A 23763-nucleotide genomic window follows, 5' to 3' on the forward strand; every position below is an offset into this window, starting at 1 on the left:
CCGGGCGCGGGGCCGCCCGTGGGCCCGCCCGTGGGCCGGCGGGCCCCTCAGGACGGACCTCAGACTGATGCAGCCAGGCACTGTGCTCTCTGCTCCCCGCGGCACGGCGACAAGCTTTATTGCCCTTTCCCGAGGCGCCCCGCTTGGGCCCGTTCCCAGTTTCTGCACCACCTCTGTGACCTAACCCACAGATAGAGCTCGTGGGGCTGCCGGGCCAGGACTTAGGGAGCTGTTCCCAGAGCAGCCCGTGACCGGACTTTGGTGGTATCACAGCGGGAAAGCGCAACAGCCCAGGCTGCACCTTCAAGGAACGCCTCCCTCCGTGCTCCGGCACAGCTAGCAAGAGGCAGCAGACACAATCCCAAGGGAGGAGGAGAAGACCGCCAGCAGGACCCGCTGTCTCCTTCCCTTTAGGCTAAGGAGAGAGCGAGACGTAGATGAGGGTGGCCACAATCGCGGCGATGCCGAAGAGCACCGTGAGGGCGTGGGGCGCGGCGCTGGGGCGGGCAGCGCGCCCGGCCTGCAGGGCCCGCGGCTGCAGGGCCCGCGGCTGCAGGGCCCGCGGCTGCAGGGCCCGCACCACGCGCCGCCGCTGGCCGAGGATGGCGGCCCTGGCTCCTGCCCACGCGCCCGGGCCCCGCAGCCGGTACTGGTACGGCGTGCAGGGCCCGAGGGCCGCCTCCATGGCCAGCCTGGGGTCCGTGAGCAACAGGGAGAGCAGGTTGGGCTTGACCCCCAGCTGGCAGGCGAGCTCGTCCATGTAAGGGATGTAATCCACCTGGATGGTGTGCCGCTGGCTCTTCACGTACCTGCGGGCAGGGAGGGAGGGAGGGCAGGAGGGTTTGACACGGGGAGCACCGGGGGTAAGCGTGGCAGGGCCGCGCTGCGCGGGGGCCTTACCGCTCAGCCATTCTCCGCTTGGTTTGTGTGATTTCGGCCAGCATGTCAGTGGGCGGAGGCAGGCCCTGCAGCCCTGGGCAAAAGGAGGCTGGAGCTGGAGGGTGCGCTGTGCTCCCGCCATAGTCTGGATGGCTCTGCAGCCCAGCCTGGCCTCTGTTTGCACGCGGGGCTTTTGGGATGTGCCACCACGGTCAGGAGCAAAGTGGGAGACGTGGGCAAAGAAAGTAACAGCGGGAAAGGAAGAATGTGCTTGCAGGGAACAGGACCAGTTAGTGGCCCCCACAAGAGAAGAACAGTGCAAGAGTCGTAGAAAAACGCAAAGCAGGGTTTTGTCCTCATGAAGAAGTAAAAGGAGGATTAAAAGGTGAGTGCAGAGAGGCAGCATGTGAGGGGACACCACCAGCAATATCTCGGTCTTGGCGTGGCTGGGGGAGCCCAGCTGCATCCCCCAAACTGCCCTGACTTACCTTTGAAGACACGGGTGGCCCAGCGACACTGGAGCTCTGAGATGGGCATGATGGCTCCTAGGGGCTGGATGAGGCCGATGAAAGCCAGCGTTGGCTTTTCCAGGTCAGGGGGGAACACAAATTTGTAGAGGGGAATCTGGTTCTCCACCACCTTCACGCAGCCCTCGAGGAACGGGAAGGAGAAGCTGTATCCTGTGGCAAAAACTACGGCATCGACGTCTTCCCTGGTGCCATCCTCAAAGATGGCAGATGTCTCTGTGAACTCCTGGATGTTTGGCTTCACCTGCACCCTGCCCGAAATGATGCGGTTGGGCAGGTCATCGTTGATGGTTGGGTGCTGGTCAAGGATCCTGGAAGGCACAGACAGACGTCGTTCAGGCCCTGGCAGGAGGATGGGCATTGCTGGAGCAGGTACCTAAGGTGCTGCTGGGGTGCTCACCTGTGCTTTGGCTTTAGGCCATAGAGCGTGTGGTCAAAGCGGGCATTCAGCTTCCGCTCCAGGAAGAAACTGATGATACTTGGAGGCAGCAGGTTCTGGAGGAGCTGCGTGAAGCGACTGAGGTAGCTGAAATCAAAGGGGTACCCGCTGTCTGCCACCCGGTGCATCACCCAGGACCCACGCCTGGTGCTGAGGAAAACCTGGAAGGAAGGTGAAGGGAGGTGGTGGCACGGCAGCATGCTCAGGCTGGGCTGGGCCCCTGCTGTGCTCCAGGGACAGGGAAGCCAGCACAGCTGCTGGGACCACAATATTCACCCCCACAGAGAGGGGACAGGGTGCTTGTGCCAGGTGCTGGAGGTTGGGGAGCCCACAGGGGATGGTGGGTGATGATCGGTGCCCTCTGGGGTCCCGGCCCTGTGAGCTCTCCCAGCACACCTGCTTGGCTGCGTGGCACAGCTCCACTGCGATATCGATGCCTGAATTCCCAATGCCAACCACGACCACTCGTTTTCCCAAAAAGGGCTGAGGGTTCTTGTAGTCCCGGCTGTGCAGGTACCAGCCCTCAAACTTTTCCAGCCCTGGAAGAGAGAGGGAAGCCATGCTGGGCTGGGTTGTGGAGCAGGAGGGTGGCTGCCCCTTGTTCAGACTGGTGGTGTGTTTTGGGAACAAGTTAGCACCAGTGTAACCAACTGGAGTTACGCAGCCCTGGGGTAGTTGCCCAGAGAGGTGGTGGCATCACCAAAATGGAAGATTTTCAGTGTAGCCCTGAGCATCCTGCTCTGGCTTTGGGACTAGCCTGGCTTGGACTGGAGAATTCCATGCTTCCATCCCAAAATTCTGCTGCAGATCCTATCTGGTGCCATGTATTGCCAGTAGAGGAACAACCAGGGTTTGTGCCATCTTGCCAGACCCTGGTGACAGTGTGCTCCAGCCTGTTCCCTAGCCAAAGAGGGTCTCCACAGCTGAAAGCTCTCCAGGCATTTTCCCCTGGCACTCAGAGGCAAGATCACCACCAGTGCTGAGCCCTCCAGCCTTGATGAGGAGCTGGAGGGCCCAGCAGGTGTTTGGCCAGCAGCATGGAGAGAGAGCCTGTGTCAGGTGGGAGAGGCACGCTGGCAGTGGTGATATCTACCAGCAGGATGCTTTGGACACTCATGCAATCCCACCTGGTGTGGTAAAACTGCAGAGGCATTTAGAGATGTCAGGGAGCAGGTGAGCAGCCCACAGACAGTACCTGGGAAGGAACTGAGCGGGAGATGAGCGTCGGTGTGGTGCCCACTGCACACCAGCACGGCGTCGAAGACGGCCGCCTCCTGCTTCCCCTCGCTCTCCGTCACCACCTCCCACTGCCCGCTGCTGGCGAAGTCGGGGCGCTTGGACACGCGGCACATGCTGGTCTGGGCGCAGGGGGAGCGGTGTCAGGCACCCTGTGCCCCCGTTCCCGCTGCCACCTCCCCCTCGGCCCCCAGCCCTCACCCTGAAGCGGATGTGGCGGAGCAGGTCAAAGTGCTGGGCGTACATGCGGAAGTACTCCATGATCTTGGAGTTGTGCATGTAGTTGGGGAAGTCCTCGGGGATGGGGAAGTCGCTGAAGCACATCATCTCCTTGGAGGTGTTGATGATGACGGAGCGGTAGATGCTGGCACGGCCGTCCTCGGGGTGCTCCTGTGGGAGCGGGGCACAGCTCAGCGCTGGCCGGGGAACTATGGGCCGCCTGCCTGCCCTGCCTGGCACCTCCCCTGTGGGTGCAGGTTCATGCCACAGGTTGTTGTAGCACCGATCCCTGCACCCAGCAACTCTCCTGTGGTTGAGACGCCCCACCCCAAAAAACAGAGATGTGTCTCTGGACTGGCTGGAGCCAGGCTGTGGTGACAGTGGGTCATGGTGGTCTTGTGCCTCAGTTTCCCCACTTCCACTCCTTGCCCCTATGAGGTAGTGCATTCCCACAGCTCCTGTGGTGCCGTTGCCCTGGCTGCCACATTAGGTCTCACCAGTTGTGGAGCCAACTCCAGTTCTTCCTGCTGAGGGGTTGCTCCTGCTTACCAGGTCTGTGCCTTGACAGCTGGATGCTGCTGCTCTGGTCCTGCTCCACCAACCCTGTCCCTGACCCATCACAGGTAGAACTAGTGGACTGTGACAGATCCGCCCCAGACCCCACTCTGGCATGATGCCACCTGTATCCCCCAGAGCTCTCCCACACACATATTAGGGCATGGTGGGAACACTGGTAATTTTGTTGGTGGGTCCATGGGATTAAAGTCAGTAGCCTCATTAGGTGGGGCAGAGATGAGCTCCAGGATTGCTCCAAGGCAGGGAGAGCCAAGGCACAGAGTAGGCAGGACACGGTGTCTCTGTGTGGGTGAGTGGCACAGAAAGAGGAGCAACCATGATTCCAGGAAAGGGCTGGGCAGGACGGGGACAGACAGTGGGGTCAGATAAGACAAGATAGGTAGGCAAGGGCTGGGAGTGACCAAGAGCAAAACAGCAGAGGAAGGTGTGGATGAGACTGGGAAGGGAGGAATGGGAAAGGGGAAATCTGTGCTGAGGGAGCAAGCCATGGAGTGAAGTCCTTGGGGAGGCTTCATCCTGCTGCCTGTGAGCAGGGGCTGGGTCCTATGTACCTGGCACACCAGCTGGCATCACGCTGCCAGATCAGTTTTACTTTCTTTGATTTTCCGTGGAAACCTGCCCGCTGCACGCATGCAAAGCAGGGGAGTGGTGTGTTGTTATCTGCCAAGGACCGATACCAAACCCGTCCGTGCTGCTGCCAAGAAAGAGGCTGGCTGCACGGGGCTTACCTCAAAGCGCCAGAGCCCCCCGATGTCCTTGCTCCTCTCAAAGCAGGTGGGCTCCAACCCCTCATCCAGGCAGCATTTCAGGGCGCACAGGCCGGAGGCACCGGCGCCGATGATGGCTACTCTGCGAGCAGCCATGTCCCACGGTGTGCTGGTGGTAGGAATGCTGGAGAAGCTGTGGCCAGGAGTTGCAGAGCCAGGTGTGTCCCTCAAGGGAGGCTGCCCAGTGCCGCTTGTTTTGAGGGTGACTGTCCCTATACTTCCTGTGGGTGGCCAAGGTGTCACAAGATGTGTTTCTTGCAGACATGATCTACAGGTTTCTCTGACCTCCCTGCCACACTTCCTGGCTTGCCCTGCCCTTTGCAAGAGGCGCATTAAGTTCTGTAAGCGCTTGATGATGCCGACATTGCCCCAGGACTTCCTGGGCAGGGCAGAGATGTGGCTGTGCTTCAGATTTCGGCAAGTGGTGCATGGAAAACAAACCTAGGGGATGGGGAGGGGATTGGCAAGACGAGCCCAGGCATCTGATGGACAGGACCCCCATCTTTTACCCACGCTGGGTCCCCAGCCCACCCAGCCACCTTCTGGAGGAGCTGTGTGCAGGTGACCAGGGTGGCACTGAGCCATGCTGCAGTGACCACCAGGACCCACTGTGGTGGGACACACCTTGGCAGAGGCTGTCTCACCATGGAGCGTATGTGTATGTCAGCCCATCGGCCAGTGCCACAAGGCCGATCTCAAACCCGTGAGCATTCCCACAGCACACAGAGGGTCGTGATGGTGTCAGTAACAGGACAGACACTTGGCTGTTTAATGCATTTATCCACTTAGAAAGTGTGCTGTGCCTTTGCCGCTTAGCTCTGGTGCACATGTGGCAAAATTGGCACGGCTGGGTTACAGGGGACAGAAAAGCCCGGAGCGCTGGCTGAGAGGGACTGGAATTTAGCCTGCAGTGAGCAGGTTTCCTCCTCTGTCCATGACAGCATTCCCCAAGGGGAGGTACAGAGCAGGAGCCCAACCATTACTTTGGTAGCTGGGGAGGTTCTGTGCATCCCTAGTTCATGTTTCTGAACCTAGTTCAGGTTTCTGCCACCACTAGGGTGCACAGGCTGCCAAGGGGCCAGGGGTAGCCAGCCAGTCCCACACCACATTGCAAAGCTGTCCTGGTTTAGGGAGTCACCCCAGGACAAAAGCCTCCCTTGTTGTGCTTGCAGGGCACCTACAAGTAAGCAAAAACAGCTGCCAGGATGGCCACGGCCCCGATCAGCTTGAAGATGAGGGGCATGGCAGGGGCTGAGGTGCTCTCTTCCATGTGTCGTGTCTGCAGGGGCTTGAGGATGCGCTGCTGCTGGCTGAGGATGGCGGCCCTGGCTCCTGCCCACGCGCCCGGGCCCCGCAGCCGGTACTGGTACGGCGTGCAGGGGCCGAAGGCCGCCTCCATGGCCAGCCTGGGGTCCGTGAGCAACAGGGAGAGCAGGTTGGGCTTGACCCCCAGCTGGCAGGCGAGCTCGTCCATGTAAGGGATGTAATCCACCTGGATGGTGTGCCGCTGGCTCTTCACGTACCTGCGGGCAGGAAGGGAGAGCAGGTAAATGCTGGAAGCAGAGCTGGCAGATGCCCTGCAGACCAGGAAGGACTGTGGGTAGCGTGGCCAACCACATCCCTGCCCTCTGTTGGCACACACAGATGTGCCAGGACGCATCCATAGGACAGGATGGATGCCCATGAGCAGCTGTGCCGAAGGCAGCCCCTTGGTGCTCCTGCAGGGATCTTACCGCTTTGCCATCAGTTCTTTCTTCTGCTCAATGTCAGCCTCCATGTCGTGCTGCAGGGGCAGCTCGTTCAGCCCTGGGGAGGATGAGACACAGTGGCCACTGTAGTGCTGGCCTTGCCTGCATGCCGTGCCTCTGCCAGCACCACTGTGGTGTGTGGTTTCGCACCTGAGCAATGTCCAAGTGCCGCGGGATGGGAAGGAGCAGCCTGTAGAGCTCAGGGTAAGGATGTGCCTGTGCCTCTCAAAGAAGAGGCCATCTCACCATGACAGCCACAAGGCAGCCATGCCATCACCATGGCCAAGATGGCACAACCAGCTGCTGCCTTCTCAACATGGAATGGCACCATCTGCCTTCACTCCAGGACTGCATCCACAGGGCAGGTTTGCCTGACTTACCTTTGAAGACACGGGTGGCCCAGCGACACTGGAGCTCTGAGATGGGCATGATGGCTCCTAGGGGCTGGATGAGGCCGATGAAAGCCAGCGTTGGCTTTTCCAGGTCAGGGGGGAACATGTATTTGTAGAGGGGAATCTGATTCTCCACCACCTTCACGCAGCCCTCGAGGAACGGGAAGGAGAAGCTGTATCCTGTGGCAAAAACTACGGCATCGACGTCTTCCCTGGTGCCATCCTCAAAGATGGCAGATGTCTCTGTGAACTCCTGGATGTTTGGCTTCACCTTCACCCTGCCCGAAATGATGCGGTTGGGCAGGTCATCGTTGATGGTTGGGTGCTGGTGAAAGACCCTGGAAAGTGCAAAAAGCCATTAGGGCACTGGGAAGGGAGCGTCTCTGCTCTGTGTCCTGCTCCAGCTCCCTGCTCTGGGGCAGCTGCCCTCACACTGCTGTCTCCAGGAGACCCTAGAAGGGGCAATGGTGGCTCCCTCAAGCATTGCCTGGGCACAACAAAATAATAACCCAATCCAAGCACAGGGAGAAGGGAATGGTGTCCCAGATTGTGAGGCAATATGTATTCCATTTGCCATCTGTATGGCAGTTGTCTTCTGTTAAGTGGGCAGTTTTCCTTATCTCTTCCACAACCAGTCCTCTCTCAGGGGAGACATCTGCTGATAATGGGCCATTGAATGTCACTGCATGACTGAGAAGAAGTATGACATCCCATTGGGAGATGCTCTGCCCAGAGGGAGGAGCCAAGCATTTCTACCTGGATATAATCCTGAGTTTCTAGAACACCAGCACAGCTTTTTTTGCACTAGATTTCCCAGAGGAACAGCTGCTCTTCCACTGCAGGAAGACTACACCCTTTCCTACAGGATCACTGCTCCAACAGAACCACACCTGACACTCCAGGAGGACTGCAGCCATAATTCCCAATTGGACTGCTGCCAACACCCTGTCCACCAGGGTGTCAGGTTGTATTCTGACTCTGTCTGTGTTGTTTTGGTTCACTGCATTGTTTATTTTATCTTTTTATTTTCTTCCCTAATAAAGAACTGTTATTCCTGCTCCCATATTTTTACCGAAGAGCCCCCCCTTAATTTCAAATTTATAACAATTTGGAGGGAGGGGGTCTATTTTTTTTTTCCCATTTCAGGAGAGGCTTCTGCCTTCCTTAGCAGACACCTGTCTTTCCAAACCTAAACAAATGGCCAAGTTGGGCATGACACAGAAGCAAGCAGATGATCCCTTCTGGGCAGAGGAAGTGTTTGGTGATACCTGTGCTTTGGCTTCAGGCCGTAATGTGAGTGATCGAACCTGGCATTCAGCTTCTTCTCCATGTAGTCACAGGCCATGGATGAGCTGACCAGCCCCTGCAGGAATGTCTTCAGGCGGGTGGTTAAGATGGTGTCGATGGGGTAGCCCTGATCTCCAACGCGGTTGAAGATCCACGCACCCCGGCGGGTGCTGAGGAAGACCTAGACAAGGAGGAAGGATCACTGGCTGAAGGCAATGGTGGTCCTGGGAGGGCTGCCCTGCGGGGAACGTGCCCTTGCCCTGGGATCACTCTCCTTTTTGCTGCCCAAGCACTGGGTAAAGACCCAGAGGGCAGAGGGAGCTGGGGACTGGCATCTTGCAGGGGAGTGGGACCAAGTCTCAGTTGCCTGGCAGCTGGGATTGGCAGGAGCCAGCACTGCCAAACACAAGTGCTGGGACAGAGCACCAGCTGTGCAAGTGCCTTGGTCCTGGTGTCCCTGCAGAGCTGACAGGGTCCCACAGGGGCAATCCTGCCCGCAGGGACCCTACTCCTGCTTACCTGCTGGGCTGTTTGGCTGATCTCGACAGCCAGGTCTGACCCCGAATTGCCAATCCCGATGACAACAACCCTTTTGTCTGTGAAAGCCTGAGCATCCTTGTAGTCTCGGCTGTGAAGGTAGCGGCCCTTGAACTTCTCGATTCCTGTGAGCAGAAGGAGAAGGGATGCTTGGCTTCCTGCTGCCAGGTTGGAGGATCACCACCTAAAGACTGGAGATGCTCCCTTGCCCCACCAAACCACTCCTGAGGAGCACAGGAGCACTCCTGGAGTCAAAGCAAGGCAGGGAAATGTTTGGGCCAGGAGGGAAAGCAGCAGGGAGAATAGGGACTGGCATGGACTACCTTTCTAGTGTCTGGTGTCTCCTCACACCAGCCCACAGACAGTACCTGGGAAGGAACTGAGCGGGAGATGAGCGTCGGTGTGGTGCCCACTGCACACCAGCACGGCGTCGAAGATGGCCGCCTCCTGCTTCCCCTCGCTCTCCGTCACCACCTCCCACTGCCCGCTGCTGGCGAAGTCGGGGCGCTTGGACACGCGGCACACGCTGGTCTGGGCGCAGGGGGAGCGGTGTCAGGCACCCTGTGCCCCCGTTCCCGCTGCCACCTCCCCCCTCGGCCCCCAGCCCTCACCCTGAAGCGGATGTGGCGGAGCAGGTCAAAGTGCTGGGCGTACATGCGGAAGTACTCCATGATCTTGGAGTTGTGCATGTAGTTGGGGAAGTCCTCGGGGATGGGGAAGTCGCTGAAGCACATCATCTCCTTGGAGGTGTTGATGATGACGGAGCGGTAGATGCTGGCACGGCCGTCCTCGGGGTGCTCCTGTGGGAGCAGGGCACAGCTCAGCGCTGGCCAGGGAATGATGGGGAAGGATGGCTGGGGCTGATGAGGTGCTTCTTTTCACGCAGCCCCTGCCCTCAGACTCACCCAGATGATCCAGCTGCCACCCCACCAGCCACCAGTGACCCCTGAGGGTCACCGTGCTGACCCCAAGCAGGACACGTGGCCAGCAGGGTTTACCTCAAACCTCCAGAGGCCTCCGATGTCGCCAGTCCTCTCGAAGCAGACGGGCTCCAGCCCCTCCTGGAGGCAGGCTTTGATGGCGCACAGCCCGCTGCTGCCCCCGCCGATGATGGCCACCCTCTTCGCCATGCTGCGCTCCACCACCGGGTCTCTGCCTGGGGACAGCGCCGGACAGCGGGGCTGAGCTGCCAGGGGTGTGTTATAAACGCCAATCACTTGTTTTAAAAATTTATAAAAGTTTACTAAAAATAAAATGGAAAAAAATTAATACAAGTATAGTAATAAAGATTAAACAATTAGAGTTAGGACAATTAAAGAGACAATAACAGCAAAAAGTTACAGCCCGGGCTGGGTACCTCTCTCTGGACAAAAGTGAGCCAGGAGAAGGACCCCGATAAAAAAGAATTCCCTCCTTAAGAGGGGTAACCTGTTGCATACACAAATCACTTCATGAATATGCATATATTTATTTAAAACAAGAAGTTCGTCCGGTACTTGTTGAGAAATTCCTGTTAATCCCAGGCGCCTTGAAGTCTAAGTCGAGTTTGGAGAAGTTCGGTTTTTTGTTGATAAAGAAAGCCATAAATTCCTTTCCTCTGGAAGATTTAGGGGTTTTTGTAATTGTTATCTCTGTGTGAAGAATTTCTTGATTATCTTCTCCTTCTCTTGAGCAAAAAGAATACCACACACACATATTTTCTATTTTAACTACTAAAGCTTAATTTCAATTACAAAACTACATTTACTATATTATTAAAATGTTAACTTTCCAACCTAGCATAATACATATAGTAAATATCTGTGTAGAGCCATATAATATGCATTTTTCACAGGGTGCAACCGCGCAAGACTTTGACCCTGGTCAAAGTGGTCCCAAGCAAGAGAGGCAGCCCCTCAAAAGTTTGTCTGGGGTTGCAAAGCCACTGCTGTCCCCCGCCAGGCGTGGACCTGGCCAGTGCTGGGTTTTGCACTTCTGTGGCGTTGCCTCTGAATGCCTTGAGAAGAAATCCTACCGAGTGCCAGCGAGCCTCAAAATCTCCCCGCCCATGCCAGCTGCCGGCGATGGAGGTGCCCTGAAGTGCCGTGCCCTGCTGTGGGGACCGAAGGCTCCCTCCCGGGTGGGTGACAGCCCCTCTGCCTGCCCTTTGCCCCCTCCCTTCCCCGGCGATTCCTGTTGTGCTGTCCCGGTGCCCGCAGCGTGCCGGCAGTTCGGGGGACACCCTTCACCGACCTGCGGCCGTGGGATGAGCAGCCCGGAGGACGCTGGCGGCAGGCTCGGGGCCGTGCGAGGGTCTCTGCCGGGGTGCCCCGACCCGTGACACCGGCCCGCGGCCCGGCGTTATGGCGCGCAGCGTCCGGGAGCGGGGCCGGCCCCTCCGTCACTCCTCCCACGGGCGCGGGGAAGGAAGCCGGGACGCGGCGGGCTCCCGGCCGCCTGCACGGCTGCTCCGGCAGCGGTGTCGCCGCGGGAGCCATCCGAGGCGCTGCGCGGGGACACGGACACGCAGCCGATCCTTGTGGTTGCGTGCTTGGTAAAGAAACGCTGCCCTGCACTTTGATCCTAGGATTATCAGGATCGGCCCACGGCCGCTTATTCTGGTGCCCGGGGTGCCACACGGCTCTGGCTGCTCCAGTGGCAGCCGGCACTGTAGCGCCCACATCCCCTGTGCCCCTGGGCTGGGCATGGCGGCACAGTGTCCCTATAGCCACGGCTCACCCCTGGGCTAGCAGAGACCTTGGGGCCAGTGGAACCCCGGTGAGCGGAGCACCGTGCTGTTGGGGTGTCCCTGAAGTGAGGGTGGTGGGACCAGCAAGGAAAAGGTTGTCCCTCACAGCAGGAGGCACAGACCAGGGGGATCCAAACTTGCTGCTGGCTCCTGGCACACTCGCAGCCAGACAGCCCCTGAGGCTGCAGGGGAAATTTGCTCTTCCACATGCAGAGAACTTTGCTGCAGAGCTGAGCAAGGCAGAGGGGCCAAGCTCTGCAGCTGAAATGGTTTTAACCTTCTGAAACTCGTAACATGTTTGCAGTAAGCTCAATAAAGCTCTTTCTGTCCCTTGCTGTCGGCAAGGGCTGATCTCTGTGCAGGGCAGAGATGCTGAGCTGCCAACCCACACTCTGTGCCTGCCTGTCAAAAAGCATCAAAAGTATCTTACCAAGCACGGGATCACACAGGAATGGAGAGGTGGCAGCACTGGCAGTGCTACTCTTCCTGCTCTGCTGTCAGCTGGCTTCTGGCTCTTGCAAGCTCTGCACAGACTGCCCAAATGCAACAGGTACAGGGGACGTCTCTGAGCTCTCCACTGCTCTGCTGTTGCTATGAAACCTCTGTGCAGGTTGCCTCTGAATTTGCCTTTCTCCCTGCAGGAGGCTGCATAGCCCTGAACTTTACTCCCCTGTAGCTGGACTCAGTACAGGGACAGTACTCAGAACTGTGCTGTCGGGCACCAGGGTCATGCCATGACATTTTGGTTGAGGTTGGTATTTTTTTGCTTGATGTCTGCGGAAATTCACAGTTCCCCACACCTGGCAAGCACCCAGGATGTGTGCAGCAGCGTCTGCTGTGCAGCGTCTGCTCTGAGCTTCCACAGCAGGCAGAAATGCCATGGGACGAGTGGAGCAGAAAGCTCCTCTGTCCTATCAGTGGGCTGCACCCATGCTTGGAGGTGACAAGCACAGGAGAGCAAAGGTCTCTCTGGTGGAGCTGCAGAGAAGCATAGAAGAGGTGAGAGGGTGGCCAGGCAGCCTGTGACCCAGCAGGGCTGTGCAGTGGTGATGGTGGGTGCTACCAGGACCTCATGGCGTGTTATGCAAGTGAGTCAAGAGCAACTTTTTGGCACACACACATATGTGTGAGCCACAGATGCACAGGTTGCTGCTGTACCCTCCAGGATGTACAGAGGAAGACCCCCAACAGCTCTAAGAACAGACTCCAAGTGCAGACAAAAACCACACTGTGTTTTGGAAAAGGTAGAGCAAAGATGTTTTGGCACAGCACAACAAGCCCTGCCCACCCAGAGTGTGCCACCTGCCCGTGCTCCCACAGCCAACACAGGGCTGGTCTCTGCCTTGGGGCAGGAGGGCTGGCCGGAGTGTCCTGGTGCTGCTGTGCAAATGCCAGACTGGCCCAGCTGGCTGCCAGGCATGCAGTGCAACCCACAGGATTATTTTTTGGTCACTGCAGCACCGACCCAGACCTGAAAGCTTCACTGGCTCACCGTGTCAGTGGGTCAGGGCTCAGCTTCAGGGGAACCCTGTCAAGCACTTTCATTTCAGCCCCTGTACAAGTGACAGCGACAGGGTGCTCGTACCAGCAGCCACCAAGCTGCTCCTGCACACTCCACCCAGGAGAACAGCACACTTAAAACACTGCCTGGTTTTAATATGACTTAATCGGTGCTTTCCAGGGCCTGAGTGCACTAAAGAGACCTTGATGACCACAAAGAGCCTCACCTGGGCCCAATCCCTCTACCCACATGCCAGGAGCACTGTTGAAGCTGATTATTTGAGCTCAGTCTATAGCCCTCACTCCCTGCCCGGCTGTGGTCCCTGATGAAGTGCGTTCTAAGATTTTCTGGTTTAGTCACGGCCCCAGCTCATTATAGAGGCTCCTTGTGGTCCTCTCCTGCCAAGGACCAGCAGCCCTCTGTAAAAAAAACGGGCTACCAGTGGTGCCAGGGGAGGACAGCCAGCCTGGCTGGAGCACAGGGAGCTGTGGGTGTGGTTGGCAGAGCCAGGGCCTCTTGCTGCAGGAGGTGCAAGCAAGGCTCAGACCTGGGGCTGGGTGTATTTCTGGGATGCAGGAAGGGGCTGGCTCTGCAGGACTCTCTCTGCAGCCTGGAATATGCTATCGATCGGGAATTGCCTGACAAACTGAAAACCCTGTGGAGGGAAAAAGGAATTGGGAAGCTCTGGACAAGAGCTTCAGGAGCAGGCTGCTGCGGGGAGTCGCTCACTGAATGATGAACCCTTCAGTGCCACTGTCCTTTCCCAATGACTCTGGGAGCCATGTGCTCGACATCTAGGCTTAGTGCAGCACTTAAATGGAGAGCAAGAGAAGAGATTGCTTAGGGAGGCAAAGCTCTGTCTAACCCTGAGGAGAGACCCCCGTGGGTCCCCTCCAGGCAGGTGTTGTAGAGCAGGCTGTGCAGGGTATGCTTACGACAGCAGCATGATCAGTGTATTTATAGGATACAGACACAGGGGTGATTGTAGAGAAACCTCTGCAGAGTCACAGCTACCACATACACCATGGGCTATTGCAGGTGCCCAGCGAGAGCATGCAGATTCACAGTATTAGCAGTGAGCTGCTGGATGGGTGTGCTGAGCCCTCCCCAGGCTCTGCAGAGACCGGTTTTGGTCACCAGAGAACAGTCAGCGCAGACCCTGCCTGACAGCCGACAGGAGGGCAGGACAGCACCAGACATCTGAGTGCAGGCCCTGGAGCCTGCAGCACCGCTCGCGTGGAAGTCTTGGCCGGACTGATGGGGTTTAGGATGCCAGTTCAGAACCAGAATCCCCTCCCCGTGCGTGCTCAGAACACCAGCACGCGGCCCCTGCTTTGTGCCGAGGCCGGCGGTCGGTCAGCGGCTCCAGAGCGCGAAGAGGGCGGGCGCGGTGGCCGGGGACAGCCAGCAGTGCTCCACCACGCCGTAGAGCGCGTAGCCCAGCAGCAGCCCAAAGAGCACGTCCGTCATGTTGTGCCTGCCCAGCATGACCCGGGAGATGCTGACGATGAGAGCCCAGAGCACCACGAGCACCCGCAGCGGCACGGCCAGGACCAGGTGGCGCAGGACGAAGCGGCAGACGAGAGCGGCCCTGGTGGCGTGGCCCGAGGGGAAGGAGTATTTGTCCACCGAGATGGTGACGAACATGTCCATCTTGTTGTGCGTGGGCCGCGGCCGCTTGACGAGCCCCTTCACCACCGCCACCATCACCAGGTCCAGCAGCAACGCTGGGAGAGACAGGAACAGGAGGTTACTGAAAGCAGAACCATCAGCTAAGGGCCATCGCTGTCAAAGCTGCCTGAAGGGGATGATTTCCCCCAGAGCTGCAAGACCCAGGCAGGGAGAGCACAGCACACAGCTGCTCCTGGCCTTGGCCTTCTGCAGCAGAATGAGCACATCCTCAACCTCTGCTCCTCTGACCACCAGCCCCTTGGCCAACCACAGCCGAGAGGGCTCTGCCCAGCCTGCACCCCAGGGCTTTTCTCTCTGTGCAGAATCTGATCTTGCCATGACTCGAGGCCCAGTCTGCTCCTCGGTCTGAAGGCAGCAGAGGCAGTAAGTCTCCACAGCTCCCTTCCTGGCAGTGCTGACTCTGCACTGCTGTCTGCCCCGGTGACGGGGTCAAACCGACCGAGTGAATGATCAACCCACTCCACTCTGGCACAGGTCAGCAGGAAATGCTCAGAGCTGGTGTGCTGCCAGGGCTCCTGGGGTCTGCCTTCACCCTGCTGCTGGGGGAAAAGTTAACCCTGCTTTGGTTCTCAAGAGATGAATCAAGGCTAATTTATGGTGCCTTGCCCCATGAGAGCTAAAGGCTGTTGTCATAGAAGAGGCAAAGTACCTGTGATAAATGTTCAGCCAGTGTTTGGCAAGAGCAGCTTCTCATGTAGGGCAGAGGGTGCTTTCTCCATCCCTGTTAGCTCAGCTTAGCACAGCACTCACAGCCGGGGGGGGCTACTTCTTGTTGTGCAAGAGACCAACTTCTGTTTGCCCTAAGACACGTTTCTGGACACTGATCTTTTGGTCACTTCATTTCCTTGGGTTAATCATTTAAGATCAAATTTTCTTTTTCTTTTCCACATGTAAAACTAGATCAATTGCTTTTTATCTCTCTACACAGGATCTGGGAGATTCAAGTTGGACACGAGGGAATCCTTCTTCCCCACATGGGTGCTGCAGCCCAGGGACAGATCCTGAGGGAGGTGGGTGGCTCTTGCCCAGAGCACTGAGGGCTGGACGAGGCCCTGGCACTGGGACTGATCTCCTTGGAGCAAAGGTTAGGCTGGAGTTCTGCTGTGGGGCTCCAATTTAACCATGTGCTGCTAGATGAGAAAGATGCACCAACCTATGTTTCCCACCAAGAAAATGTCAATTCCAAATTGAAGTGTGAGATCCTAATTATTTGCAACTTAATACAAGAGTAACAACAGGGAATCTGAGAAGGTCTGGTGCCCTGGAGCTGTTACAGTTTCTAAATAAGTAAAAATGAATCCCCTTAAATATACCTAGGCTGCTGTGTGTGTGTGTGTGTGAAATACTGCCCCACGCAGAATTTAGATTCGTGCTTTAAACCAGGTTTCCTCACTGGCTGGCACAGAACAATCCACAAAGGCCCTGCCTGCAGGGAGCCAAGGGTGAACGTCTGTGTGCCAGAGCAGCTTTTCAGGGAAAGGCTGGTGTCTCAACAGGCACCTGGAATGCGCTGTTGTGCCAAGCTCGGGGAGCTGAGAGGCTTCAGCCCCGAGAGCGTTTTGTAATCGCAGGAGCAGTTCAGCTGTCGGGAGATTGCCAGTGCGTGGCTGCAGCTGTGACAGGGGACTCGTGTCTGTGCCACCACGCCCTTAAGCTGCAGGGCCACTCCCGTGCCACCAGGCATCCCCGACGAGCCCGCACAGGTTGCTCAAAATCAGCCGGCGCTCTCGGGGCTTCGGCTAACCCAGCTGTGCCGCATCCCTCGGTCCCCCCTCCGCAGCCCCGGCCTGCAGAGCCCCGGGGCGAGCCCCCGCCTCACCGAAGAGCAGGTTGAGCAGCACCTCCCTGCCCGCCGAGCTGTCACTCTGGCAGAGCCCGTAGAAGGTGCCGAGCAGCCAGGGGATGCCGTGTCCCGACACCTCGACGACCTTCAGGAGGGGGCGGGCGCTGCCCCAGGCCGAGCCCTCTCCAGCGCACACCCCCAGGCGCTTGGAGGCCCAGAGGTCGATGGCGAGCAGGGAGCTGAGCGCGATGCCCACGAAGGACGGGTTCAGCTTCATGCAGTCCTCCTCGGGCAGCGGGGCGGCCGCGGCGCCGGCGGGCTCCCTGCGGCGGGAGGGGCTGTCGGGGGCGGCGGGCCCGCGCTGGCTCAGGGACAGGAACTCCGGGCGGCCGCCGCTGCCGCCGCGCCGCTCGCGGCCGCTCCGGGGGCTCGGCATGGCGACGGGAGGCGGGCGTCGGTCACCCGCTGCCGGGCCCGCTCGGGACCCGGCATGTCACCCTGCCCGGGGCCGCGTCCCTCTCCCCCTCCCCGCCCCGCGCTGCCGCACCGCCGGTAGCAGCGGCGCGGCGCCCCCGCTCTCGGCGCGTCCCCAAGGACGCGGCGGGCGCGGCGCGCGCGCGCTGGCCCCGGTACCGGGCGGCCCCGGCGCCGCTGCCGCTGCCGCTTCCTGTTCCGCTTCCGCCCGTGACGCGCGCGGAGCTCCGGGCGCGCCCCGCCCACCGCCGCGCACGTGCCCGCCGCGGCCGGCGTACGGCGGCCGGCGAGGGCCGGAAGGGACGCGGCGGCGCCTTCGCCCTGCCGGCGCCGGTGCGGGCGCCGTGCGGCGGGCGGCGATGCGCGGCGGGCGGGCGGCGGCGGGACCGGCCGCCCCCCCGGGCCCGCGGTGACGGCGGCTCGGCCGCGGCCATGGGGTGCCTGCAGAGCGTGGCCTGCAAGGCGCGGGTGCGCCGCGAGCAGATCGTGGTGTCGGACGTGTCGGCCACCATCGAGCCGGCGGCCACGGCCATCGAGGAGAGCTCGCCGGTGGTGCTGCGGTACCGCACGCCCTACTTCCGCGCCTCCGCCCGCGTCCTCATGCCGCCCATCGCCCGGCGGCACACCTGGGTGGTGGGCTGGATCCAGGCCTGCAACCACATGGAGTTCTACAACACCTACAGCGACCTCGGCGTGTGAGCACCGCGGGCGGGCACCGGGGGACGGCTCCGGGGGCACGGGGCTCCGGGCGGGCCCGGGCTGGGAACGGCGTGGGCTCCCCGGTGCGGGCCCCGGCCCTGCTCCGCCCGCAGGCACCGGGAGCTGCACCCCCAGCACCGGGAGCTGCATCCCCGGCACCGGGAGCTGCATCCCCGGCACCGGGAGCTGCATCCCAGGCACCGGGAGCTGCACCCCCAGCACCGGGAGCTGCCCCCCCGGCACCGGGAGCTGCATCCCGGGCACCGGGTGCTGCCCCCCCGGCACCAGGAGCTGCATCCCGGGCACCGGGAGCTGCATCCCCGGCACCGGGTGCTGCATCCCCGGCACCGGGAGCTGCATCCCCGGCACCGGGAGCTGCATCCCCGGCACCGGGTGCTGCCCCCTCGGCACCGGGAGCTGCATCCCCGGCACCGGGAGCTGCATCCCAGGCACCAGGAGCTGCATCCCCGGCACCAGGTGCTGGCCCCTGGCACCGGGAGCTGCATCCCGGGCACCGGGAGCTGCATCCCAGGCACCGGGAGCTGCATCCCCAGCACTGGGTGCTGCATCCCCGGCACTGGCAGCTCCCTGACCCCACAGTTCCTGCTCCTCACGCCCCACAGCTGCTCCCACACGTCCTGCTGGCCCGGACCTCGCCCTTCCGGGGGCTTTGCGGCCGCTGTCTCCCACCAAGCATCGTTTCTTCTTTGGGCCTGGCACTGGGGCACGGGCAGTGCTGGGGGAGTTGCCCCCTTGGCTAGTGTTAGAAGAGGGAACGGTTGCGGTGCTGGGCTGAAGTGGCAGCCAGAAAACAGCCTTTCCCAAGGCTGAGCGTGACTTGTGGGGATGCCGAGGGGCAAAGCTGTTGGCTCTCTGTCTGTGTCTTCTGCCTTTGGAACGGGGTGATGCAAGAGGGGAGATGTCCAGAGGGGTCTGTTCTGCAGCGCGCTGGTGGACTGCTGCTGCTGGTGCCACAGCAGGTCCCTGTGCTGCCTGCCTGTGCCCTTGTATCACGACGGATTGGTGTGCGTGGGGCACTGGAGCACTTGGGCACGTCGGGTGAGTGGAGGTGATCGCCTGGAGGGACGGCAGAAGTGTGGCCCCAGCCCCTTGGGCACGTTGAGTGAGTGGAGGTGATCGCCTGGAGGGACGGCAGAAGTGTGGCCCCAGCCCCTTGGGCACGTTGAGTGAGTGGAGGTGATCGCCTGGAGGGACGGCAGAAGTGTGGCCCCAGCCCCTTGGGCACGTTGAGTGGAGGTGATCGCCTGGAGGGACGGCAGAAGTGTGGCCCCAGCCCCTGTGCTCAAGGCTGCTCCCGCGTTGTTGCGCGCAGGCCTCGCCGTAGCCACACGGTGTTGGTAGCATGGCCAGAGATTCGGGCTGAATTCCTCCCCCCCCAGCCATACTGCAGGGATTTCATCATGCCGGTGGCAGGCGTAATTGTGGGATTCAATTGTTGTAGGTGTCTCGGTATTTATTCCTCCTGCACGAGGGGGCTGCTGGCGGGCTGGGCCCCTGCCCTGCTCACGGTGCTGCAGCTGGGGGACAGGGAAGGCTGTTCTCCAGCACAGGAGCTGATTAAGGAGAGAGTGACCCCACAGAGTACTCAGCAGTGGGTTTTGGCCCAGTCAGTTTAATTGCAGGTTAATTAAAATGGCATTGTGTTGGCAGAGCAAAGGCTCGAGCTGGACGTGCTCGAGGAACCAAAGCTGAATTTGTTCTTCAGGGTTGTCCCTGAGAGTTTGCTGCAGGCAGGCAGAGGGTCCCTGTGCTGCTGGCTTCCCCATCCCTCGCCAGGCACTGTTGCTGCCATTTTCCTGCTCATCTTCCTCTTCCTCTTCCTCTTCACTAGGTCAAGCTGGGAGCTGCCCGACCTGCGAGAAGGACGAGTAAAAGCCATCAGCGATTCGGATGGGGTGAGCTACCCCTGGTATGGAAACACCACAGAAACCGTGACCCTGGTGGGGCCCACTAACAAGATCTCCAGGTTCTCGGTGAGCATGAACGACAACTTCTACCCCAGCGTGACGTGGGCCGTGCCCGTGAGCAACAGTAACGTGCCGCTGCTGACCAGGATTAAAAGAGACCAGAGCTTTACCACGTGGCTCGTGGCCATGAACACCACCACCAAGGAGAAGATCATCCTGCAGACTATAAAGTGGAGGATGCGAGTGGACATTGAGGTGGACCCCATGCAGCTGCTGGGCCAGCGGGCACGGCTGGTGGGCAGGACTCAGCAGGAGCAGCCGCGGATCCTCAGCAGGATGGAGCCCATCCCACCAAACGCACTAGTGAAGCCCAACGCCAACGACGCCCAGGTGCTCATGTGGAGACCCAAGCGAGGGCAGCCCATCGTGGTGATACCTCCCAAGTAGGGCAGCTGAGGACCTGGGTGCCCCCAGCCCGCTGCAGACGAACAGGGCTGCCGAGCCAAAGCAGACCTCTCGGGTTCTCTTGCCTTTGTTGTTGTGGTTGGAAACGTGGCTCCTCTCGGTCAGAAATAGAGCCTGGCTGGCACAAGGGCGCAGAAGAGGCTGGAGGATTTCCCAGGAAGCAGAATGGAGTACTTGCAGCTGGCGTAGAGGCTGTCTGACATAAAGGACTCGACTTTCCTTGCAGGGCAGCACGAGGAGCACGAGTGTGGTTGAACCGTGCCCGTGGCAAATGCTGCTTCCCACCCAGCCGCAGGGAGGAGCAGAGGCTGTTCCTGCTGGCAGCGGGGCTTGCTGCGGTCCCTGTGTCCCTGCCGTGTCCGTACCTATGCATTTCAGATCGATGATCCATCCACCCCTCGCCTGCCCGCTGGGAGCGGGCGGGAGGGCCGGCAGTGGGGTGGGACAGGTGTGGGGACAGGGCAGAGCCCGGTGCTGGCCGGTGCCGCGGCCCGGGAGGGGTTTTCCGCAGCCCGGTGAGAGCGGGACACGTTTTGCATGCGTCTGGGTGTGTTTGGAGTAGTTGTGAGTGTAGGAGATGCCATAGCTCTTTTCTGTCTTGGAGTGAGGTCTAAGGGCAGGTTAGATGTCCTTTTGTTTTAAGGTGCACTAAGTCTTTGCATTCCTCAGCCTCCCCTCCCGAGTGCCGCTGGCCCTTCTCTTACGGGAGCAGAACGGGTTCTCGGCCCAGTGGGAAATGGGGAGCGGTGCCGTTCTCCCAGCCCGGGTGCTCTGTGTGTGTGTGGTACCAACCCAGCCCAGAGGTAGCCCTGGACTCGCTTCGCTTCACCGCAGAGCCCACTCCCTTGCTAGAAGTTGGGTGCTTGCTCATTTTCCACGCAAATGCTGGCTCGCGTGGAGGCCTCTTCCCCAGCCACCCCCATGGAGGAGGGTGGCTACTGGCTGGGCCACCAGTGGAGGGGCCAGCACGCTTTGTGGTACCTTCCCAAGCTCTGTGGAAGGCAGGGATGTGAGTGGAGGCTGTTCAGGGCAGGCCTGGTTTGCCTAGGAAGGAGGAGGTGAATGTGCTGCCTGGGGGCTGCCTCCTGCTGCTGCCGTGCTTGGGAGGGGTCACAGGGGGATTTACTTGCCTTTCTCCTCACTCCTTGCTGCCTGGATGGCTGGCATCAGCTGCTCCGTGGGGCAGCACGGTGCTGTGGGATGCGGCTGGCAGTTCCCAGGATCTCACCCTGGAGTTGCAGCAGAGGCATAAACCATGACTGTGCTGCTGCTCTGGGTGCTCCATCACTCCTGGGCAGGTGGTGACAGCTTTTGCTGCTTTCTCTGCTCTGTCCTCCCCGGCAGCAGCCCTGCAGCTCCTCCAGCTCGCAGCCCTGCCTTCTTCACACTGCGGGGAGGTTGCGCTGCCCTGGGGATGCAGGCCATTCCTGCTGGGAATGTCCATGTGCTATCCCACTGGCAGGACAGCCTGGGGAGGAGCGCTGGGTGACACTTCTGTGCACCCTGGGCCCCGCCAGCACAGGGGCTCCCGAGGCATCTTAGACCAAAAATCCCTGTGAAATCCCCGTGCTATTTATTGCCCTCAGTAGTGTTTGCTGCTGATCCAGTTCTTTATTTATTTTTCCTCTGGGAGTGTTTCCTTTGGATGCCTTGGTGCAACATTTCCCTCTGGTGGGGCCGGTGCTCCTGCTCCTCCCGCGGGGCCTCCCGCTGGGCTGGGAACCTGCTGCTTTCCGTGCCTATGTCGGGGTTCTGCAGGGGCTACAGCCTTGCTGTGGGGCAGGTTTGGAGGGAGAGGGCTTTGAGCTTTGGTTTGCTGTGTTTTCTGCAGCAGAGCTCCCACAGGGAGCTTGCTGGTATGGGAAGATGTCCTGCTCTTGTGAGACTGTGGTTTTGTCCTGGTGTGGGACCGATGGCAGCTTGTGCCATCGCTGATGTTTTGTTTCTCAAAAAGTGTGTGTGGAGAGGGGCTAGAAACTTGAAATACAATTTTCCTTAAGGACTGGGGGAGGAGGGGTAAGTACCTTTTGGTTTGAAGTAAGGCAGGTGTATACTTTTGACCCAGGGGGACAGAAACATCTCTGGCAGCATCAGAGCTAAAACGCCAGAGGAAAGGGTTCCCCAACAAACAGGTAGCTCCCAGGTGGGCTTCCTGCTGGGAGAGTATGCTGTGTCCAGAGGCTGTGTGTGCCAGCTCCCCAAAACCCATGGGAAGCGGCTGCATGCTGCTGTCAGCCTGGGGAGCTGCTGTGGCACCGCCGTGGCTCCAGTGTCTGGGAGAGTGGGGACGCTGCTGCAGGGATGCTGTTGAATTCAGCATCGCCACCTTTTGGGATTTGCTGGCCAGTCTGAGCCTTGGCACATGGCTGATGCCATGACACAGAAGGAGCTGAATTTCTGTCCATGAATGTCTGCAACATCCTGGTGCCAGGGTCAGGCTCCATGCCTGGCTGTAGCCGTGTGCCTGACGCCCCAGGGCTGCCCCAGCCTGCAGGCAGGTGTTGGCTGAGCCCCGGGGCCGTGCCTGTGTTCACCTCTCCAGGCTTCTGCCAGGCTTCCACTGCCGCTCCTCTGACAGCTGGATCTGATGCACTTAACTCGGTTTGGTGCGTGGGTTGTCTTTGTGGGCATTTCCCCGTTAAAAAAGAAGGGGAAAAAAAAAAGTTTGCAAAAATTGTTTGCAAAGAAACACGTGCAAACAGCGTTTACAGAAACGTGCAGGCATTTTGCATGTTGGAAAAGGTGCGTGTTCGCACCCGGGTGGAGATGGAGCTCTGGGGCTGTTGGTGCTCAGAGGAAGGAGGGAATGTGGTGGGGGAGAGTTCCCATGTAGGAGTCTGAGTTTGGCTCGTTCCTTGCAGCTGGATGAGCACTCAGACCCCTGGGCTTCACCCCATGGGATGCTTTCCCTGTGCCCCCCTTCCCCACCAGCACCCCGTTATCTCAGGGAGGGGCAGCTCATGGAAATGCCCACCCTCAAGCTCCCTGTGCCCTGAGCCTCGGGGTGCCCCTTCCCATCCTTGGGTCACTTATTTATTTATTTATCTATTTATTTATTTAAGTTATTTATTGGTATTTATTGACAAATGGAAGTCGGGGGGGGCCTCATTTCTGCTGCACAGTGGGGGCAGCTGGGTCTCCCCCACACCCAGCCCCCTGCATTTTGGGGTGCTGCTGGGAGCACCTCTGGGGAGGGATGCTTGTGGGTCCCCACAGTCCCATCCCCTTTTTGAGAGGGAGGGAAGCAAGGGGAACCACACCGGTGCCTGCAGGGAGGGCACCCGGTGCTCGCCCCCTCCCTGCAGAAGCTTGGAGCCCCCGTGCTCCCTCCCCTGCCCATCCCTGTTTACTGACCCGGCCTCCTGGTGCTTCTCCCGCTGGATTTGCTGTTTCCAGCTCCTGGAGAGGGCGGGAGGAGCCAGGGTGGACGAATGTCACTATGGAGAACAGACCAAACCAGGTATTCTGCTGCCGCGTGGGGAAAATCAGAGAGAGAGGAAAGCTGGTTTTGCAGAGTGCCTTAAACACAAATGACTTTACCGAGTAGGGGGCTTGGACTTCTGTCTCTGGATGTTATTACCAACTCGAAAAATGTTGCATTTCACTTCTCTGGGATTAAAAGAAAACTACTCGAGCTGTACTGGAGCCAAACCTTGCGTTTGCTTGAGTGTCTCTGGCTGGTTTGTACCTCTGGGGCCGTGGCAGTACCGGGGAGCAGGCAGGAATTCATGGAATATCAATCAGCCCCTGCTTGCCTCAGCAGTGGCACCAGCGGCTGTCCCTGCTGGCTTTAAGCCCTTGGGTCTGTTGACAGGGTTTGTTCCACTTTGTCCTGACTTGCAGGTGGCTTCTGTGGTGTCCCAGAGTGTTTATGCTGGCCCTGCAG

General features: G+C 59.5%; 4 protein-coding genes across 6 annotated transcripts; 1 reads left to right on the top strand and 3 right to left on the bottom strand.

The window, feature by feature from the left end:
• Nucleotides 1-32: 32 nt before the first annotated feature.
• LOC137479048 (flavin-containing monooxygenase 5-like) lies at nucleotides 33-5297 on the bottom strand. Its single transcript, XM_068199261.1, has 8 exons — nucleotides 4605-5297; nucleotides 3283-3471; nucleotides 3041-3203; nucleotides 2242-2384; nucleotides 1807-2006; nucleotides 1368-1717; nucleotides 901-973; nucleotides 33-809 (listed from the first exon to the last, which is right to left on the bottom strand). Exons 1-8 carry the CDS (start codon nucleotides 4974-4976, stop codon nucleotides 416-418), a joined length of 1884 nt encoding a protein of 627 aa, XP_068055362.1. The 5' UTR covers nucleotides 4977-5297; the 3' UTR covers nucleotides 33-415.
• An 82-nt stretch (nucleotides 5298-5379) lies between these two features.
• LOC137479049 (flavin-containing monooxygenase 5-like) lies at nucleotides 5380-11014 on the bottom strand. 3 transcript variants are annotated; one of them, XM_068199262.1, is made up of 9 exons: nucleotides 10840-11014; nucleotides 9606-9763; nucleotides 9219-9407; nucleotides 8976-9138; nucleotides 8590-8732; nucleotides 8052-8251; nucleotides 6772-7121; nucleotides 6377-6449; nucleotides 5380-6166 (listed from the first exon to the last, which is right to left on the bottom strand). In XM_068199262.1, exons 2-9 carry the CDS (start codon nucleotides 9735-9737, stop codon nucleotides 5821-5823), a joined length of 1596 nt encoding a protein of 531 aa, XP_068055363.1. In that variant the 5' UTR covers nucleotides 9738-9763; nucleotides 10840-11014; the 3' UTR covers nucleotides 5380-5820. The 3 variants fall into 3 exon arrangements, with proteins under 3 accessions (XP_068055363.1, XP_068055364.1, XP_068055365.1); XM_068199263.1 differs by lacking the exon at nucleotides 10840-11014 and adding an exon at nucleotides 10622-10769; XM_068199264.1 differs by lacking the exon at nucleotides 10840-11014 and having other exon boundaries at nucleotides 9219-9433; nucleotides 9606-9719.
• A 2748-nt stretch (nucleotides 11015-13762) lies between these two features.
• PLPP6 (phospholipid phosphatase 6) lies at nucleotides 13763-16762 on the bottom strand. Its single transcript, XM_068199269.1, has 2 exons — nucleotides 16348-16762; nucleotides 13763-14563 (listed from the first exon to the last, which is right to left on the bottom strand). Exons 1-2 carry the CDS (start codon nucleotides 16745-16747, stop codon nucleotides 14193-14195), a joined length of 771 nt encoding a protein of 256 aa, XP_068055370.1. The 5' UTR covers nucleotides 16748-16762; the 3' UTR covers nucleotides 13763-14192.
• A 383-nt stretch (nucleotides 16763-17145) lies between these two features.
• Nucleotides 17146-20161, top strand: FAM78B (family with sequence similarity 78 member B). Its single transcript, XM_068199267.1, has 2 exons — nucleotides 17146-17480; nucleotides 19337-20161. The coding sequence occupies exons 1-2, from the start codon at nucleotides 17218-17220 to the stop codon at nucleotides 19857-19859; spliced, it is 786 nt and encodes a 261-aa protein (XP_068055368.1). The 5' UTR covers nucleotides 17146-17217; the 3' UTR covers nucleotides 19860-20161.
• The last annotated feature ends 3602 nt before the right edge of the window (nucleotides 20162-23763 follow it).

The sequence above is a fragment of the Anomalospiza imberbis genome, chromosome 9 (assembly GCF_031753505.1).
Source record: "Anomalospiza imberbis isolate Cuckoo-Finch-1a 21T00152 chromosome 9, ASM3175350v1, whole genome shotgun sequence".
NCBI classification, from domain to species: Eukaryota; Metazoa; Chordata; class Aves; order Passeriformes; family Viduidae; genus Anomalospiza; species Anomalospiza imberbis.